The sequence below is a fragment of the Somniosus microcephalus genome, chromosome 3 (genome assembly GCF_052327205.1).
Source record: "Somniosus microcephalus isolate GS21.2 chromosome 3, FLI_Smic_1.0, whole genome shotgun sequence".
Classification (NCBI taxonomy): Eukaryota; Metazoa; Chordata; class Chondrichthyes; order Squaliformes; family Somniosidae; genus Somniosus; species Somniosus microcephalus.
In genome coordinates, this window is record NC_140989.1 from 132,182,550 (window position 1) to 132,202,249 (window position 19,700).

At 52.3% G+C, this 19,700-nt stretch overlaps 1 protein-coding gene across 1 annotated transcript in view; it reads right to left on the minus strand.

Moving 5' to 3' along the window:
- Positions 1 to 626: 626 nt before the first annotated feature.
- The window catches only part of LOC147121406 (CB1 cannabinoid receptor-interacting protein 1-like), a 43,231-nt gene continuing 24,157 nt past the window's right edge, over positions 627 to 19,700 (minus strand). Inside the window, exon 3 of the mRNA XM_085981630.1 lies at positions 627 to 1,732. Within this exon, the coding sequence (XP_085837756.1) occupies positions 1,568 to 1,732 (165 nt within the window). The 3' untranslated portion in view covers positions 627 to 1,567. The remainder of the gene's footprint in view (positions 1,733 to 19,700) is intronic.

Sequence of the window (19,700 nt, forward strand, 5' to 3'; positions counted from 1 at the left end):
CCTTGAAGGGCCACATGATGCATAAGAAATAGGAGCAGGAGTGGGCCATACGGCCCTTCAAGCCTGCTCCGCCATTCAATAAGATCATGGCTGATCGTCGACCACAACTCCACTTTCCCACTCTATTCCCATATCCCTCGATTCTCTTAGTGCCCAAAACTCTATCAATCTCCACCTTAAATATACTCAATGATTATGGTAGTATGTGATTTTATTATTATATGACTACCCAGGACATAACTAACTCCTAATTCTTAGTCTGAAAATGAAGACATAGGCCTAGAACTTCAACTCGGGCAGTGGCGCAAAGTGGGCGGTTTTGGATCAGCTGCCCGTTATACGCAACGCCTGATATTCAGTTCTATTGCAGTCAATGGAACTGAATATCAGGTGTTGCATATAACGGGTGGCCGATCCAATATCGCCAGTTTTACACCACCGCCCGAGATGAATTTCGAGGCCAAGGTAAAAAACTTTGAACCAAAAATTGCTCCCCATGGGAATCTGCATTCCATTCCAATAAAATGTTTGCAAAATAACTAAAGCAATGCTTACACACGTTAATATTTTAAATGAGCAGTACTGGATATCATTAAATTATTTAATTTTGAATGGGCTTACTGATGCATATAGAATTGTTTTTTATTGCATATTATCCACAGGTAACATGTTTTGCAGTTCTCTCCCATTAACTCCCAAACCAACCAGAAAACATTACAAAAGAGCACATCACATTGCACTATTATACAAAAGCCTGCTACTGAATACAGCAACACATCATAATTCATAAAATATTAACCATTTGAGAAACATATTGAATCGTAAATACGTGTAAAAACATGATTGAACATCGTGCACATTTTAAGCTAATCTTTTGTGCAAATTGATCCCGGACTGACTAACATTAACTACAGAACTGCTTACTCCCACAACTCACCGCCAGATCACTTGCACCCAATTGGAGGTAGAAGAAAATGATTTAACACGTAGCAAAACAACAGAAAGTACTGGCGTGTGTCTGGTGAACTGTAATTGTGATGGTATCTTAAAAGGCTGTCCTTACAGAATTATCTGTATTTCTCTCGCATCACGCAGCCGAATTGAAATCACACTGTGCAATATCAGCAATGCGTTTGTAGAAAATTCCTTTGTCTGCTATTTTAACAAAGGCATCAATCTGCTTTGTTAAGACAGTGGACAAAACAATTTTACACTGATGTGCACCTCCTCACTGATATTGCAGAGCATAAATATTATCGATAAAATAGAGATACTGGAGTTTAAATTGTGCTGAGTGATATTAATAACAAATGTGTTAATGTGCTTGTATCAAATACATTTTTTATCAAATTCTTCTGTCTGTTTAAAATAACTGGGTTAATGCCTACATTAAAATAGCAAGCAAAGCAAATTCATTTGAGCATTAATGCTTTCATTACTAATATCGCACTGTGCAATTTCAGCCCAATTGTGTCTACATTAAGGCTTGGTGTTTTTATCTGTATGTGTAGACAGCTATAAATTGTCCATGCCGATGTTGCAAAGTGATATCCTGTAATACTGCGTCCTAGGTAAACATCTCCTTGTTGATCCACATCAGGCTGCGAGTCTCGTTCGGTTTGCACTCGTACTCAATGCTGCCAAAGCTGTTACCCCACTGGCAGTGATCTCGCTTGTGATAGTTGTAGAACTTCACTTGCCACACAGTCTCGAAGGTGCCGATGTCATTGAACTAGAGAGGAAGAGGGGGAGAAAAAAAATACCAGTTAAAATTGGGGATCACTGGAAAATTACACTTCAAAGCCAAATCAGATTTCAAAATACCAAACCTTAGAACTTGACGTTATCAGAACGAGACTGGATTTACTACACAATTTTCCCTGAAGTAATTAATGTCACCTACCATGTTGAATCATCTGATTGACTCAGAATAAGATAAGCTGGTTTCCTGGATCGTTTACATCTTTCATTTTGCATTGACAGTGGTTTTTATGAGAATCTGTAGTCCATGCCAGTGCTAAGCTCTCTATCTTTTATATATAATAATAATGTGGCAGGTGCTGTGGGGCTGACTGCAATTGGAACATGGGCCAAGCACCCCTTGGAGCAGTCGGTAGAGCATATAACACCAGTTTTGTAGGCAGTAAATCTGCATTCACACTATAACCAACTGGGTTTCTTTTGGGACTTGCAATTCTAAGAAATGCAAAAATTAAATCAATGAGCCCTTTTTAAGAAATCCCAGCCTAGAAATTTGATCGCACCAAAAATGACTGTGCAGGGACAGGGAGCGCGGTGCAGGGGTCGGGGAGCGCGGTGCAGGGGACAGGAAGTGTGGTGAAGTGGTCGGGGAGCACGGTGCAGGGGTCGGGGAGCGCGGTTCAGGGGTCGGGGAGTGTGGTGCAGGAGTCGGGGTGCACGGTGCAGGGGTCGGGGAGCGCGGTGCAGAGGTCGGGGAGCACGGTGCGGGGGTCGGGGAGTGCGGTGTAGGGGTCGGGGAGCGCAGTACAGGGGTCGGAGATTGCGGTGCAGGGGACGGGGAGTGCGGTGCAGGGGTCGGGGAGCGTGGTGCAGGGTCGGGGAGTGCGGTGTAGGGGTCGGGGAGCGTGGTGCAGGGGTCAGGGAGTGCTGTGCAGGGGTCGGGGAGCGCGGTGCAGGGGTCGGGGAGCGCGGTGCAGGGGTCGGGGAGCGTGGTGCAGGGGTCGGGGAGTGTGGTGCAGGGGTCGGGGAACGTGGTGCAGGGGTCGGGGAGCGTGGTGCAGGGGTCGGAGAGCGCGGTGCAGGGGTCGGGGAGCGTGGTGCAGGGGTCGGGGAGTGCGGTGCAGGGGTCGGGGAGCGTGGTGCAGGGGTCGGGGAGTGCGGTGCAGGGGTCGGGGTGTAGGGGTCGGGGAGTGCGGTGCAGGGGTCAGGGAGTGCTCTGCAGGGGTCGGGGAGCGCGGTGCAGGGGTCGGGGAGCGTGGTGCAGGGGTCGGGGAGTGCGGTGCAGGGGTCGGGGAACGTGGTACAGGGGTCGGGGAGCGTGGTGCAGGGGTCGGGGAGTGCGGTGCTGGGGTCGGGGAGCGTGGTGCAGGGGTCGGGGAGTGCGGTGCAGGGGTCGGGGTGTAGGGGTCGGGGAGTGCGGTGCTGGGGTTGGGGAGCGTGGTGCAGGGGTCGGGGAGTACGGTGCAGGGGTCGGGGAGGGCGGTGCAGGGGTCGGGGAGCGCGGTGCAGGGGGCGGGGAGTGCGGTGCAGGGGGCGGGGAGTGCGGTGCAGGGGTCGGGGAGCGCGGTGCAGGGGTCGGGAAGTGATGTGCAAAATAACTGCCTGAATCCAAGAGGTTAAAGCTTAAAACTAAAGGCTTTTATTAAGTAAGAACATGGCATTGAGTTAACACAAGGCAGCCATCATTCATCACCCAGCGCTTATGAGTAAGACTCACACCAATCCGGAGGATCCAGAGGGGCGGGGCTAGGGAGGAGCATTAGTGGTTACATCTGTAGAACATTCCAGACATTAGCAAGGACAACAACAACAGACAATACAAATGCCAGAACACAGAGTTATTTCATCACATTCACACCCTGCTATAGATTCAGTCTGTCAGGAGGTCTGATAGTCCTCTGGGAACGACGTAACTCTTGCTGAGGCTCCTCCCGGAGTACTAACTCCGGTTCATTCGAATTCCCAGAATCATCAGTGTTTTCCACACTGAGAATTTGTGTCTCTGAAGGTCCAATACCACGATTGAAAACTCTACCCTCAGATTCGAACTCTTTTTGAGCTCCAGTAGGTGCAAGATCTTTAATAGAGACCGTATCCTCTCGCCCATCCGGATACTGAATGTACACATACTGGGGATTAGCATGGAGGAGTTGTACTTCCTCCACCAGTGGATCAGTCTTGTGGCCTCTCACATGTCTGCGCAACAGCACAGGGCCCGTGGTCGTCAACCATGTGGGTAACGATACTCCATTAGTAGCTTTTCTTGGAAAGCTAAACATCCTTTCATGAGGGGTGGCATTCGTCGCTGTACACAAAAGAGACCTTATGGAATGCAGCACGTCTGGCAGGACATCCTGCCAGCGAGAGGTCGGCAGGCCTCGCGACTTCAGAGACAGTACGATAGCCTTCCACACTGTCACATTTTCTTTCTCGACCTGCCCATTACCACGAGGGTTATAGCTGGTAGTTCTACTTGTTGCAATCCCTTTCGATAGCAAAAACTGTCGCAATTCTTCGCTCATAAAGGAAGAACCCCTATCACTATGTATATAGTTAGGCATGCCAAACAAGGAAAACAGTTGGCAGAGGCATTTAATTACAACAGCACTGGTCACATCTGGACAGGGGATAACAAAAGGGAACCGAGAGTACTCGTCTATAATATTAAGAAAATAGACATTACGGTCACTCGATGGAAGGGGGCCTTTAAAATCGAGACTCAAACGCTCAAATGGTCGAGTTGCTTTAATAAGATGAGCTGGCTCGGACGGCTTATAGAAGCGGGGTTTGCATTCAGCACAAACACGACAGGTTCTGGTCATTGTCCGGACCTCCTCAATAGAGTAGGGTAGATTGTGGGACTTAATGAAGTGGTTCATTCTGGTAACCCCAGGGTGGCAGAGTGCGTCGTGGAGACTTTGAAGCTGATCTATACCTAGACTAGCACATACTCCTCGTGACAAAGCATCCGATGGCTCATTAAATACTCCAGGCCTGTACTGAATATCATAGTCATATGTTGACAGTTCTATTCGCCATCTTAAAATCTTATCATTTTTGATCTTGCCTCTCTGCTTAGTGTTGAACATAAAGGCCACAGATCGCTGGTCAGTAATAAGCGTAAAACGTCGGCCAGCGCGATAATGCCTCCAGTACCTGACTGCTTCGATAATCGCCTGTGCCTCCTTTTCCACTGAAGAATGTCGAACTTCTGATCCTTGCAATGTACGAGAGAAGAAAGCTACTGGTCTACCAGCTTGGTTAAGAATTGCTGCCAACGCAAAATCAGATGCATCACTTTCCACTTGAAAAGGGATCTTCTCATCCACGGCACATACCACTGCCTTCTCAATATCCCATTTGATATTAAAGAAAGCCTCCTGAGCTTCCGCCGATAGCGGAAAAGACGTCGACTTAATAAGAGGTTGGACTTTATCTGAGTAGTTAGCCATCCACTGGGCATAGTACGAGAAGAATCCCAGACACCTTCTTAAAGCTTTTACAGTGTGAGGTAAAGGTAATTCCTTAAGTGGGCGTAATCTTTCAGGATCTGGCCCGATTACCCCATTCTCCACAACGCAACCAGCTTTAAGTTCCTCGGAGTCCACATTACGGAAGACCTCTCCTGGTCCCTCAACACCTCCTCTCTGGTGAAGAAGGCCCAGCAGCGCCTATATTTCTTGAGGAGGCTGAAGGGATGTAATCTGTCACCCCCGATCCTCTCTAACTTCTACCGCTGCACTATAGAGAGCATCCTGACAAACTGTATCACGGTATGGTACGGCGGCTGTAGCTGCAATGACCGGAAAGCCCTGCAGCGGGTAGTCAAAACTGCCCAACGCATTACCGGCACCCGGCTACCGACCATAGAACATATATATCAGAAACGCTGCCTACGGAGGGCACGGACCATCATCAAAGACCCTACCCACCCCAGCCACAGTCTGTTCGCCCTCCTACCATCTGGAAGACGCTACAGATGCATTCGCACCCGTACGACCAGATTTAGGAACAGCTTCTTTCCCAGGGCTGTCATCCTACTGAACTCCACAAATAAACACTAAAGCCTGCACATCTGCTGATGCACTTTATTATGGTCATATTTATGCTAATACATATGTACAAATGTATGTTGAAATGTTTAAGTGTCCTAATCCAAATTGTACACTCTCGGGAGCCGCAAGCCTACATTTCGTTGTACTGCACTTGTGCACTAACAATGACAATAAAAGTTGATTTGATTTGATTTGATTTGAATACACAAACGTGTAGTATTGAAGGTACACTTGTTTTCATTGTAGGTCAGGTTTAACCTCTTTGCAGTCTCTAGGAATTTTGCGAGATTTTGATCATGCTCCCGTTGGTCGCGCCCACAGATAGTAACATTGTCCAAGTATGGGAATGTTGCTTCCAATGCGTATTCATCCGCCATACGATCCATCTCCCGTTGGAAGACGGATACCCCATTCGTCACTCCAAAGGGCACCCTAAGGAATTGGTACAGGCGCCCATTAGCTTCGAAGGCCGTGTAAGGTCGGTCTTCTATTTTGATGGGGAGTTGATGGTAGGCAGACTTTAAATCAATGGTGGAGAACACGTGGTACTGAGCTATCTGGTTCACCATCTCAGAAATACGAGGCAAAGGATAGGCGTCTAATTGGGTATACAAGTTTATAGTCTGGCTATAATCGACCACAAGTCTTTTCTTTTCATTAGTTTTAACCACCACCACCTGGGCACGTCACGGGCTATTACTGTGTTCGATGATTCCCTCCCATTGAAGCCTTTCCACTTCCTCTTTTATAAATGTTTTATCTTCTGAACTATACCGTCGACTCTTAGTCGCTATAGGTCTACAATTAGGAGCAAGGTTCACGAACAAAGAAGGCAGACTTACTTTTAAAGTAGAAAGGCCGCAGACTGTGAGTGTAGGCTGAGATCCACCATAATTAAGGGTAACGCTCTCATGCTGACACTGGAAGTCCAAGCCTAAAATTAAGTTCACACACAACTGAGGTAATATGAGGAGTTTAAACTCCTTATACTCCGTATCCTTAACGGTCAATGTGACTTTACAATATCCAGTTACCTCCGAAGTAAGGGACTTGGACGCCATCACAATTTCACTTCGAGTAGGATACACCTTCAATGAACAGGAGTTAACAAGGTTGGGGTGTATAAAACTTTCAGTACTGCCACAGTCTATCAAACACCCAGTAGGACGACCATTAATCTTGATGTCCATCATAGATTTCGACAAGGAACACGGTATGGTCTGGTCAACCGTAGCCGAGGCTAGAGTAAAACGATAGGCGGCAGCAGAGAAGACATCGGGTACAGGATTACCCTTACACACTTTACTAAAATGTCCCCGTTTCTTACATTTAAAACAGGTAGCCTCTCTGGCTGGGCATCTTTGCCTGGGGTGTTTAGATTGGCCACAAAAATAACACTTAGACCCATGGGGTACAGGCGCAACAATAGGATTAAGTGGAGGCTCCATTGGTGTTATAGATGCCTCCATACTCGGAACACGCGAGGCGGAGAGAGACGCATGGGCTGATGCATACACTTCTAAATTCTTCTGGGCTACATCTAACGATCGAGCAGTAGCGATGACCGTTTTTAAAACTAACGAGTCGTTCTCGAGGAGTCTCTGTCTAATATAATTAGATCGGAGGCCAGATATGAAAGAATCGCGGATGGCTTCTTCCTGATACACCATGGCAGAGACAGCCTTGTAATTGCAATCCTTAGCCAAAGCCTTAAGGTCCTGCAGGAAATCGTCCAGAGATTCCTCGGGTAATTGCCTGCGAGTAGACAAGAGATACCTGGCGTATACTTCATTAACCGACTTAAGGTACTGGGCCTTAAGAGCTGCAAGGGCCTCTTGACATGTAGTAATATCTTCAATTATAGAGTAAGTTTGATGACTTACCAAGTTGGTTAGAGGACGGTTAGAAGACGGATTGATCGATGCGATGAAGTGTTCAAAACATCGAAGCCAATGCGTAAATTTCTTCGACGCATCTGCCGAATGGGGATCGATATCCAGATGCTCTGGTTTCAAAAACCGATCCATCTTCCAAAAGTTGTTACTTAATAAAATTGATGTGCGAAATAACTGCCTGAATCCAAGAGGTTAAAGCTTAAAACTAAAGGCTTTTATTAAGTAAGAACATGGCATTGAGTTAACACAAGGCAGCCATCATTCATCACCGACCCAGCGCTTATGAGTAAGACTCACACCAATCCGGAGGATCCAGAGGGGCGGGGCTAGGGAGGAGCATTAGTGGTTACATCTGTAGAATATTCCAGACATTAGCAAGTACAACAACAACAGACAATACAAATGCCAGAACACAGAGTTATTTCATCACAGGAAGCATGGTGCAGTGGTCGGGGAGTGCGGTGCAGGGGTCGGGGAGTGCGGTGCAGGGGTCGGGGAGCGTGGTGCAGGGGCCGGGGTGCAGGGGTCAGGGAGTGTGGTGCAGGTGTCGGGCAGTGCGGTGCAGGGGTCGGGAGCATGGTTTAGGGGTCGGGTTTCAGGGGTCGGGGAGTGCAGTGCAGGTGTCGGGGAGAGCAGTGCAGGGGTCGGGGAGCACGGTTTAGGGGTCGGGGTGCAGGGGTCGGGGAGTGCGGTGCAGGGGTCGGTGTGCAGGGGTCGGGGAGAGCAGTGCAGGGTCGGGGAGCGTGTTGCAGGGGTCGGGGAGTGCGGTGCAGGGGTCGGGGAGTGCAGTGCAGGGGTCGGGGAGCACGATGCAGGGGTCGGGGTGTGCGGTGCAGGGGTTGGGGAGCGCGGTGCAGGGGTCAGGGAGTGGGGTGCAGGGTCGGGGAGTGCAGTGCAAGGGTCGGGGAGTGCGGTGCAGGGGTCGGGGAGTGCGGTGCAGGGGTCGGGGAGTGCGGTGCAGGGGTCGGGGAGCGCGATGCAGGGGTCGGGGTGTGCGGTGCAGGGGTTGGGTAGCGCGGTGCAGGGGTCAGGGATCGGGGTGCAGGGGTCAGGGTGCAGGGGTCGGGGACTGCGGTGCAAGGGTCGGGGAGTGCGGTGCACGGGTCGGGGAGTGCGGTTTGGGGGTCGGGGTGCAGGGGTCGAGGGTTGCGGTGCAGGGGTCGGGGAGTGCGGTGTAGGGGTCGAGGAGTGCGGTGTAGGGGTCGGGGAGTGTGGTAAAGGGGTCGGGGAGCACAGTTCAGGGTTCGGGGTGCAGGGGTCGGGGAGTGCGGTGTAGGGGTCGGGGAGTGCGGTGTAGGGGTCGGGGAGCACGGTTTAGGGGTCGGGGTGCAAGGGTCAGGGAGTGCGGTGTAGGGGTCGGGGAGTGCGGTGAAGGGGTTGAGGAGTACGGTGTTGGGGTTGAGCAGTGCGGTGCAGGGGTCGGGGAGCGCGGTGCAGGGGTCGGGGTGCGCGGTGTAGGGGTTGGGTCAGTGTGGTGAAGGGGCAGGGAGTGCGGTGTAGGGGTTGGGGAGTGCGGTGTACGGGTTGAGGAGTGCAGTGTTGGGGTTGAGGAGTGCTGTGCAGGGGTCGGGGAGCGCGATGCAGGGGTCGGCAAGTGCGGTGTAGGAGTTGGGGAGTGCGGTGCAGGGGTTGGGGAGTGTGGTGCAGGGGTCAGGGAGCGCGATGTAGGGGTTGGGGAGTGCGGTGCAGGGGTCGGGGAGTGCGATGTAGGGGTCGGGGAGTGCGGTGCAGGGGTCGGGGAGTGCGGTGCAGGGGTCGGGGAGTGCGGTGTAGGGGTCGGGGAGTGCGGTGCAGGGGAGTGTGGTGCAGGGTTCGGAGAGCGCGGTACAGGGGTCGGGGAGTGCGGTGCAGGGGTTGGGGAGTGCGGTGCAGGGGTTGGGGAGTGCGGTGCAGGGGTCGGGGAGCGCGGTGCAGGGGTCGGGGAGTGTGGTGTAGGGGTCGGGGAGTGCGGTGTAGGGGTCGGGGAGTGCGGTGCAGGGGAGTGCGGTGCAGGGGTCGGGGAGTGCGGTGCAGGGGAGTGCGGTGCAGGGTTCGGGGAGCGTGGTGCAGGGGTCAGGGAGTGCGGTGCAGGGGTCGGGGAGTGCGGTGCAGGGGTCGGGGAGTGCGGTGCAGGGGTCGGGGAGCACGGTGCAGGGGTCGGGGAGCGCGGTGTAGGGGTCGGGGAGTGCGGTGTTGGGGTCGGGGAGTGTGGTGTAGAGGTTGGGGAGTGCAGTGTAGGTGTTGGGGAGTGTGGTGAAGGGGGCAGGGAGTGCGGTGTAGGGGTTGGGGAGTGCGGTGTAGGTGTTGGGGAGTGCAGTGTAGGGGTTGGGGAATGCGGTGTAGGGGTTGGGGAGTGCGGAGTAGGGGTTGGGGAGTGCGGTGTAGGTGTTGGGGAGTGCGGTATAGGGGTCGGGGAGTGAGGTGTAGGGGTTGGGGAGTGCAGTGTAGGTGTTGGGGAGTGTGGTGAAGGGGGCAGGGAGTGCGGTGTAGGGGTTGGGGAGTGCGGTGTAGGTGTTGGGGAGTGCGGTATAGGGGTCGGGGAGTGTGGTGTAGGGGTTGGGGAGTGCAGTGTAGGTGTTGGGGAGTGTGGTGAAGGGGGCAGGGAGTGCGGTGTAGGGGTTGGGGAGTGCTGTGTAGGTGTTGGGGAGTGCGGTGTAGGGGTTGGGGAATGCGGTGTAGGGGTTGGGGAGTGCAGAGTAGGGGTTGGGGAGTGCGGTGTAGGGGTCGGGGAGTGTGGTGTAGGGGTTGGAGAGTGCGGTGTAGGGGTTGGTGAGTGTGGTGAAGGTGTTGGAGAGTGTGGTGAAGGGGTTGGGGAGTGCGGGCTAAGAGTCAGCGACTGCAGTGTAGGGGTTGGTGAGTGTGCTGAAGGGGTTGGGGACTGCGGTTTAGGGGTCAGCGATTGCGGTGTAGGGGTTGGGGATTGCGGTGTAGGGGTTGGGGAGTGTGGTGTAGGGGTTGGGGAGTGCGGTGTAGTGGTTGGGGAGTGCGGTGTAGGGGGTAGGGAGTGCGGTGTAGGGGTTGGGGAGTGGTGAAGGGGGCAGGCAGTGTGGTGTAGGGGTTTGGGCAGTGTGGTGTAGGGGTTGGGGAGTGTGGTGAAGGGGGCAGGGAGTGTAATATAATGTGGAGAAATGTGAAGTTATCCACTTTGGTAGGAAATATAGAAAAGCAGAGTATTTTTTTTAAATGTTGAGAGTTTGGGAAATGTTGATGTTCAGAGGGATCTGGGTGTCCTTGTACATGAATCACTGAAAGTTAAGATGCAGGTACAGCAAGCAATTAGGAAAGCAAATGGTATGTTGGCCTTTATTACAAGAGGATTTGAGTATAAGAGTAAAGACGTCTCCAATTATATAGGGCCCTGGTGAGACCATACCTGGAGTATTGTGTACAGTTTTGATCTCCTTACCTAAGGAAGGATAAACTTGCCTTAGAGGGAGCGTAACGAAGGTTCACTAGACTGATTCCTGGGATGGGGGGATTGTCCTATGAGGAGAGATTGAGTAGACTAGGCCTATATTCTCTAGAGTTTAGAAGAACGAGAGGTGATCTCATTGAAACATATTAAATTCTTACAGGGCTTGACAGGGTAGATGCTGAAAAAATGTTTCCCCTGGCTGGGGCGTCTAGAACCAGGGGTCACAGTCTCAGAATAAGGGGTCGGCCATTTAGGACTGAGATGAGGAGAAAGTTCTTCACATAGAGGGTGGTGAATCTTTGGAATTCTCTATCTCAGAGGGCTGTGGAGGGCTGTATATTCAAGACAGAGATCGATAGGTTTTTGGATATTAAGGATAGTGTAGGAAAGTGGAGTTGAGGTAGAAGATCAGCCATGATCTTATTGAATGGCAGAGCAGGCACGAAGGGTCGAATGGCCTACTCCTGCTCCTATTTCTTATGTTCTAAACCTCTCTACCGCTCTCTTCCCCTTTAAGACGTTCCTTAAAACCTACCTCTTTGATCAAGCTTTTAGTCATCTGTCCTAATATCTCCTTATGTGGCTCAGTGTCAAATTTTGTTCGATAACGCTCCTGAGAAGTGCCTTGGGACATTTTACTATGTTAAAGGCTCTATATATAAATACAAGTTGTTGTTGGTGTTGTTGTTTAACTTAAAAATGTAGATACCATGAGCCTGAATTTCACTATCACTAAACTCCTGCAAGAATCAAACCCTGCTTACTCACTTTACACAAGTATTCATTATAGAAGAAAAACAATCCTGTCCAATCAAATGGCGATGACTGGAGAAGATTGAGAGGTATGGGATTAGGAAAAGGTAGCAAATTGGATTAAAAACTGTTTGCAAAGGAGGAAATAGACAGCAGATGGTAGGGGCAGTTTCTCAGAGTGGTTGGAATTAAATAGTAGTGTCCCACAGGGTTCTGTTCTAGGACCACTTCTGTTCACTGTGTACATCATGATTTGGATTATAGGGCTAGAGGGAGTGGTCTTCAAATTGGCAGATGATACTAAAATAGGAGATGTAGTAAATAGTTCTGAAGACCAAAGGAAGCTGCTAGGGAATATTGATGATACGGTGGAATAGGCAAAAATTGGCAGATGAAATTCAATGTCAGTAAATGTGGCGTGGTACATTTTGATAAAAGAAAAAGCTGGGTGATGTGGAAGAGCAGACGGATTAGGGGAGTTCAGGTTCACAAGACAGTAAAGGCAGCATCTCAAGTGGATAAGGCCTTAAAAAAGCTCATGGAATACTGGGTCTTATGCGTTGTAGTTTTGTAGTATTCAGTTACTCACTGGTTAAGCGCACTGTGTCATCATGGAGCCTTAACGCCACATTTATTTTTACGATGAAGGTAAAGTTCAAAGGAAAATACAAGTTTCTCAGCATTGCCTGCTTTTGTCATCATTTCTCCAACAAAATGGGTTCAATTGCACGAACCTCTCTTCATAAATTAGGAAATTATTAAAAACTCTCTCCTGGAATCTGCTGGTACAGTGGGTTCGGTATTGGCTTTTCAACTGTAGGATCTCTGTAAGCTCAATTCAACCCAGACTAATGGGATAAAAGTATCCTTTGTCTGCTGGTTTTAAGGGTCCTATGTGAAGTGACCTTGGACCATTAGCTCAATATAGTTTCTTCAGTCCCACAGCACAAAACAGCCCCATATTCTGCAATAAATTGGCAATCGTACTCAGAAAGGTCGGATAATGGCTGTTGTGGAAAATGCTGGTTCAGTACCGGGTATTCTTCTGAGGTTGGGAATGAGACACATGTTGGGAATTTTACACTGCGTCTAATTATGCTGTGCTTGATCTGAAAGAGCCTGATGCTGACACTACCTGCTTGAAATGAAAAAAATGTTCCATTTCATTGCACTAAGGACCTCAGTTTAAGAAGCACAAAATTAATTTAATAAAAAACGTTCTCCTCCTCAAATCTATTTAAACCATGATTTAACAAGATGCTGTGGCGGAGCCACTAAAGGACTCAGATTGTTTGTATATAATTCCCTTTAACAACATGTTAGCTACAGCCTGAGTCTGTATCTTTATTTATACTGTTTACTTGTACAGAGCGTGATTACTTTAACAGCGCGGGTAAATGCGGACGTCACGCCGTTCATCACGTGATCCCCCACTGGTGGGAAGAACGTCATGATGTCATGACGTCAACCACGGGACCGCCCGAGCAGTCCTCGTGGAGCCTCTGAAATGAGCAGACCTACACTCGATGTTCTCCTGTAGTTACTTGTTCAAACCTGTTAGTTTCCAGTAAACTTTGTTTTGTTTGATCGCCTGAGTGGACCTCAGTCTTTGGATAGGAACTAAACATTCCTACATTGGTGACCCCGACTTTTGCAAACGGTTTTCGCAGAAGATACTCAACATGGAAACGAACGCCGTTACCTTGAAGCTACCACAGTTCTGGGAGCAACAACCAGCCGTGTGGTTCATCCAGGCTGAAGTCCAATTCGCCATCAGGGCTATCATTGTGGATCAGACCCATTATTATTACGTGGTCTCCGCCCTCGACAGCGCCACAGCCTCGCGGATCGTCAGCCTTCTTGGTAGTCCGCCTACTGATCGCAAGTATGACACGTTAAAGGCGCGGTTTCTGCAGGTCTTCGGGCTCACGAAGCCGGAGCGCGCCCGCCGGCTGCTCGCTATGCACGGCCTCGGGGACTCCAAGCCGTCCGAGCTCATGAGCCAAATGCTCACACTCCTCGGTTCCAAACCGGAATGCTTCCTCTTCAGGGAGCTATTCCTCAGCCAACTACCGGAGCAAGTTCAGGCTGCCCTAGCCAGGTCCGAAGTCACAGACTGCGCGGAGCTTGCTGCCGAAGCGGACAAGATTTTCGCGGTGACACAGCAGCACTGCGCTGCCACGAGGCGCCCATCCCCCACAGACGCTGCTCCAGCTCTTCAATCAGCGGGGTTGTGCTTTTACCACGCCTGTTTTGGCGTGAAAGCAAGATGCTGCCGCCCTCCCTGCAGCTTTTCGCTCAAAAAAAACCATCTACAGCAACCCTGGCGAAAGAGGACCGGGTCTAACGAGCACCCCGCGGCTGCGATGGCCATCGGAGATTCGGGAAAGCTTCTCTTCATCACCGACTCCCTATCTGGTCGACATTTCCTTTGCGACACCGGGGCGCAGTGTAGCATCCTACCTGCGTCAAATCTCGATATACAAGCTGGGGGCCACGGCCCCTCCCTCGTAACGGCTAATAGCGCGGACATTCGGACCTTCGGAAGGCGGCGGGCTCAGGTGTGTTTCGGCGGCCAGCGCTTCCACTGGGAATTCATCACGGCCAAAGTCTCGCAGGCCATCCTCGGGGCGGATTTTTTATGCGCCAACGGCCTCCTGGTCGATGTCAAGCACCGCCGGTTGATCAATGTGGCCACGTTCCACTCCATCCCGTGCCACCGCGGTAACGCCGTGTCGCGCACTGTCTCCTGTGCGTTCCCACCTCCAGATGACTTCACTCGCCTCCTCGGAGAGTTCCCAGATCTGACTAGGCCCAATTTCTCCTCCTCGGTCACGAAACATGGTGTAGAACATCACATCACCACTACTGGCCCCCCGGTTTACGCAAGGGCCCGACGACTCGAACCCGGCAAGCTCGCGGCTGCGAAAGCGGAGTTCGACATGATGAAGTGGCTGGGGATTATTCGCCGGTCGAATAGTCCCTGGTCTTCGCCTCTCCACATTGTTCCGAAACCTGGCGGCCATGCGGCGACGACCAACGCCTGAACGATGCCGCTACTCCTGATCGGTACCCGATCCCGCATATTCAAGATTTCTCGGCCCATTTGGCGGGAAATACTTTTTTTTCCAAAAGTCGACCTCGTCCGTGGTTACCACCAGGTCCCCGTGCACCCGCAAGATGTCCCAAAGACCGCAGTCGTCACCCCATTTGGCCTGTTTGAATTTCTGCGGATGCCGTTTGGCTTGAAGAACGCGGCACAGGCTTTCCAGCGCTTGATGGACTCCGTGCTTCGGGACCTAAAATTCCTCTTCGTCTATCTCGACAACATCCTCATCGCCAGTCCTAGCAAAGAGGAGCACTTCTGCCATTTGCGCACCCTCTTTACACGCCTCAGTCAACACGGTTTGATTATCAGCCCGGCCAAGTGCCAGTTTGGCCCGCAGCAGATTGATTTCTTGGGCCACCGCATCACATCAGATGGCGCAATTCCCTTACAGACGAAGGTCGAGGCGGTTACATCTTTCCCGCGTCCGCAGACCGTCAAGGCCCTACAAGAGTTCCTCGGGATGGTCAATTTTTATCACCGGTTCGTCCCTAAGGCGGCCCTGCTTATGCAGCCCTTGTACGAGGCCCTGAAGGCCAAGTCCGGTAAGGATCCGATCAGCTGGATGGCCGAGATGGACCGGGCGTTCGTCGACACCAAAGGCACCTTGGCCAACGCAACCATGCTGGTGCACCCGCTTCCAGGTGCCACCATCGCCCTTACCACCGACGCGTCGAACTATGCAATCGGTGCAGTGCAGGAACAGTGGGTGAATGGGACGTGGCAGCCGCTGGCGTTTTTCAACTGTCAACTACGGTAAAACGAAAGAAAGTACAGCACTTTCGACTGGGAGTTGCTGGCCCTTTTTCTAGCCATCCGCCATTTCCGGTTCTTACTAGAGGGCCGTCCGTTCACGGCTTTTGTAGACCACAAGCCACTAACATTCGCTATGGCCAAGACCACCGAACCGTGGGCAGCTCGGCAACAACGCCACCTGACGTTCATTTCAGAATTCACCACGGACATTCAGCATTTGTCCGGTAAGGACAACCTGGTGGCGGATTGCCTCTCCCGCGCGACTGTTCAAGCAGTCCAACTCCGAATCGACTATGCCCTAATGGCTGCGGATCAAGCCTCGGACCCAGAGGTCCAAACATACAGAACAAGCCCCTCTAGCTTCCAAGCGGCCGACATCAAATTCCATGCCGCAGGCGCCATGCTACTTTGCGACGTCTCCATGGGTGCTCCCCGCCCTATCGTACCAGTCGCCTGGCGCTGAAAAGTGTTCGACGCCATACACGGGTTGTCACACCCTGGCATGAAGGCCTCGCTGTGGTAAACCACTTTTATCGTTCACTATCGTTACACTATAGTTATCACTGTTATATCGTTACTCTATGGTTATCACTGTTCACACTGTTGTATCACTATACGAGGTCACCTCTTGTCACGCTGTTATACCTGGGCTGACCACTGCTGACTCCGCCCACGGCTCCACCTACCTGCCCAGGTATAAAGGTGGTCGACTGGCTGGTATTCCTCCTTGTTGGATCCGATCACCCACGAGGGTGGGCTCTGTTATTTAGCCAATAAAAACCTATAGTTACTTTCTTAACTCATCGCTTTTCATTGGATAAATTGATAGGTATATCAATTTTATTGGCTAAATTTTAATATGTCGTTACTTGAGCAGCCAAACGAGCAGCCAGACGAGCAGCCAAACGACCAGCCAGACGCCCAGCTACAACAGCCACAGCAGCCGGCTTGGCTGCGAGCCCTCCGACCACCGTACCTGGATCTAAACCCACAGGCAGCAAACTCAGCCCTCGACTTCGAACACTGGCTGAGCTGTTTTGAGTCCTACCTGGGAGAATCCGGCGTGCCTCAGAAATCCAAGCTAAGAGTTTTGACAGCCCAAGTGAGCCCTAAAGTATTCGCACTCATCTGGGACCTTAAAACATACGAGGATGCCATCAACCGGCTGAAACGACAGTACCAGAGCCCGGTAAATTCCATGTATGCCAGACACCTCCTAAGATCCCGCCCGCAACAGCCAGGAGAGTCTGTAGATGAATTTTTACAGGCGCTACAAGCACTCGGCAGGGACTGTAACTTTAAAGCGGTAACGGCGGCAGAAAATACTGAAGACAATGTCCGCGATGCCTTCGTGAAAGGCCTGCGGTCCGACTACTCACGGCAAAGACTGCTTGAAGCAAAGGACCTCGACCTGGACAAAGCTGCAGCCCTCGCTCGCTCCCTAGAAGTGTCCCATCGGGACCTCGAGGCATATTCCAGGTACTGTAATTTGCGACCCTGGGACTCGGGACCGACCCCGACCGCAATACCCCCCGCAGCACCCCCCCGGGACCTACCTCAGCGTCGGTGTCCCGGACCCGATCGGGACCGCCACCCCCGGTACCGGCTGCGACATCGGACCCCCGCGATCGGGCCGCCGGCTGCTTCTTCTGCGGCCAGGCGAAACACCCGAGGGCGCGCTGCCCAGCCAGAAACGCGACCTGCTCGAGCTGCCTGAAGAAAGGCCACTTTGCAAAGGCCTGCAGAGGGAGATCAACAGAGGCCAGCAGTGCCTCATGCGAGCTGTGGGGGCGGCCATCTTCCATCAAGGCCACAGAGGCCAGCATCCCATGTGAGTCATGGGGGCGGCCATCTTTGATCCAGGCAACCGACACCAGCAGTGCCTCATGTGAGTTGTGGGGGCAGCCATCTTCTCCGCCATTTTGTCCAACCTCGTGGGCGCCGCCATTTTACCCACCACGCTCGACCGCCACCGTGCCTCCAGACCCGACCACCGCCTCACCCGCAGACGACAGCAACTCGCTCAGCTATACACTAGCCTCCGTCACACTGGACCAAGCCCGCCCGCACCACCTGTCCAAGTCCATGATGGACATCAAAGTAAACGGCCACGCCACGACCTGCCTGTTCGACAGCGGAAGCACGGAGAGTTTCATCCACCCAGACACGGTGAGCCACTACTCCCTCACTGTCCGGCCAACGCGCAACCGGATCTCGATGGCATCGAGGTCCCACGCCACAGACATCAGCGGCTACTGTGTTGTGACCCTGTCGGTTAAGGGCACGGAGTATAAAACTTTTAAACTCCTCGTCCTGCCCCAGCTATGCGCTGCCGTCCTACTAGGTCTAGACTTCCAATCCCACCTCCAAAGCATCACGCTAGCATACGGCGGACCCCTCCCCCCACTCACAGTCGACAACCAACAGATTTTAAACCGCCCACCACGTAACACCTGCGGCCTATCCACCCTCAAGGTCCCGCCACCTTCCCTGTTCGCTAACCTCACCCCCGACTGCAAACCCGTCGCTACCAAGAGCAGGCGGTACAGCGCCGGGGACAGAGCTTTCATTAGCTCCGAGGTGCAGCGTCTCCTGAAGGAGGGCATCATCGAGGGGAGCACCAGCCCCTGGCGTGCCCAGGTCGTGGTCATTAAGACCGGCAATAAAAACCGCCTGGTCATCGACTACAGCCAGACCATAAACAGGTACACCCAGCTGGACGCATACCCCCTTCCCCGCATATCTGATATGGTCAATCAGATCGCACAATACCGAGTATTCTCGACCATCGACCTTAAGTCGGCCTACCACCAACTCCCTATCCGCCCTGAGGACCGCCAGTATACCGCCTTCGAGGCGAATGGCCGCCTCTACCACTTCCTTAGGGTTCCCTTCGGCGTCACCAACGGGGTTTCGGTCTTCCAAAGGGAGATGGACCGGATGGTTGACCAGAACGGGCTGCACGCCACGTTCCCCTACCTAGATAACGTCACCATCTGCGGCCACGACCGGCAGGACCATGATGTTAATCTGGAGAGATTCCTCCGTACGGCCCAACGGCTGAACGTCACCTACAATAAGGAGAAATGTGTGTTTAACACCTCGCGCCTTGCCATCCTCGGCTGTGTAGTAGAGAACGGAGTCATCGGCCCCGACCCCGAAAGAATGCGCCCCCTCATAGAGCTACCCCTCCCCCACTGTCCAAAGGCACTAAAGAGAACCCTGGGGCTCTTCGCCTACTATGCCCAATGGGTGCCCAATTATGCGGACAAAGCCAGACCCCTCATGAAGTCCACATCCTTCCCCCTTACGGAGGAAGCGTGCGCAGCCTTCTCCCTCATTAAGGGAGACATTGCCAAGGCCACAATGCACGCAGTGGATGAGTCCATCCCCTTCCAAGTGGAGAGCGATGCATCCGACTTCGCCCTAGCCGCTACCCTTAACCAGGAGGGGAGACCGGTGGCCTTCTTCTCAAGGACCCTACAGGGCCCTGAGATCCGACACTCGTCGGTCGAGAAGGAGGCCCAGGCGATTGTGGAGGCGGTACGACGCTGGAGGCATTACCTGGCAGGCAAACGATTTACCCTCCTCACCGACCAGCGTTCGGTCGCTTTTATGTTTAATAACGAGCTGAGGGGCAAAATCAAGAACGACAAGATCTTGAGGTGGAGAATCGAGCTCTCCACCTATGATTATGATATCTTGTACCGGCCAGGTAAGCTGAACGAACCTCCTGATGCTCTTTCACGAATTACATGCGCCAGCGTGCAAATTGATAGACTTCAGACCCTCCACAACGACCTCTGCCACCCCGGAGTCACCAGACTTTACCACTTCATTAAGGCCCGCAACCTGCCCTACTCCATCGAGGAGGTCAGGACCATGACCAGGAACTGCCAGACCTGTGCCGAGTGCAAACCGCACTTCTTTAGGCCGGACAGAGCAAGGCTGATCAAGGCCACCCGCCCCTTCGAGCGCCTGAGCATCGACTTTAAGGGGCCCCTCCCGTCCTCTGACCGCAATGTGTACTTCCTCAACAT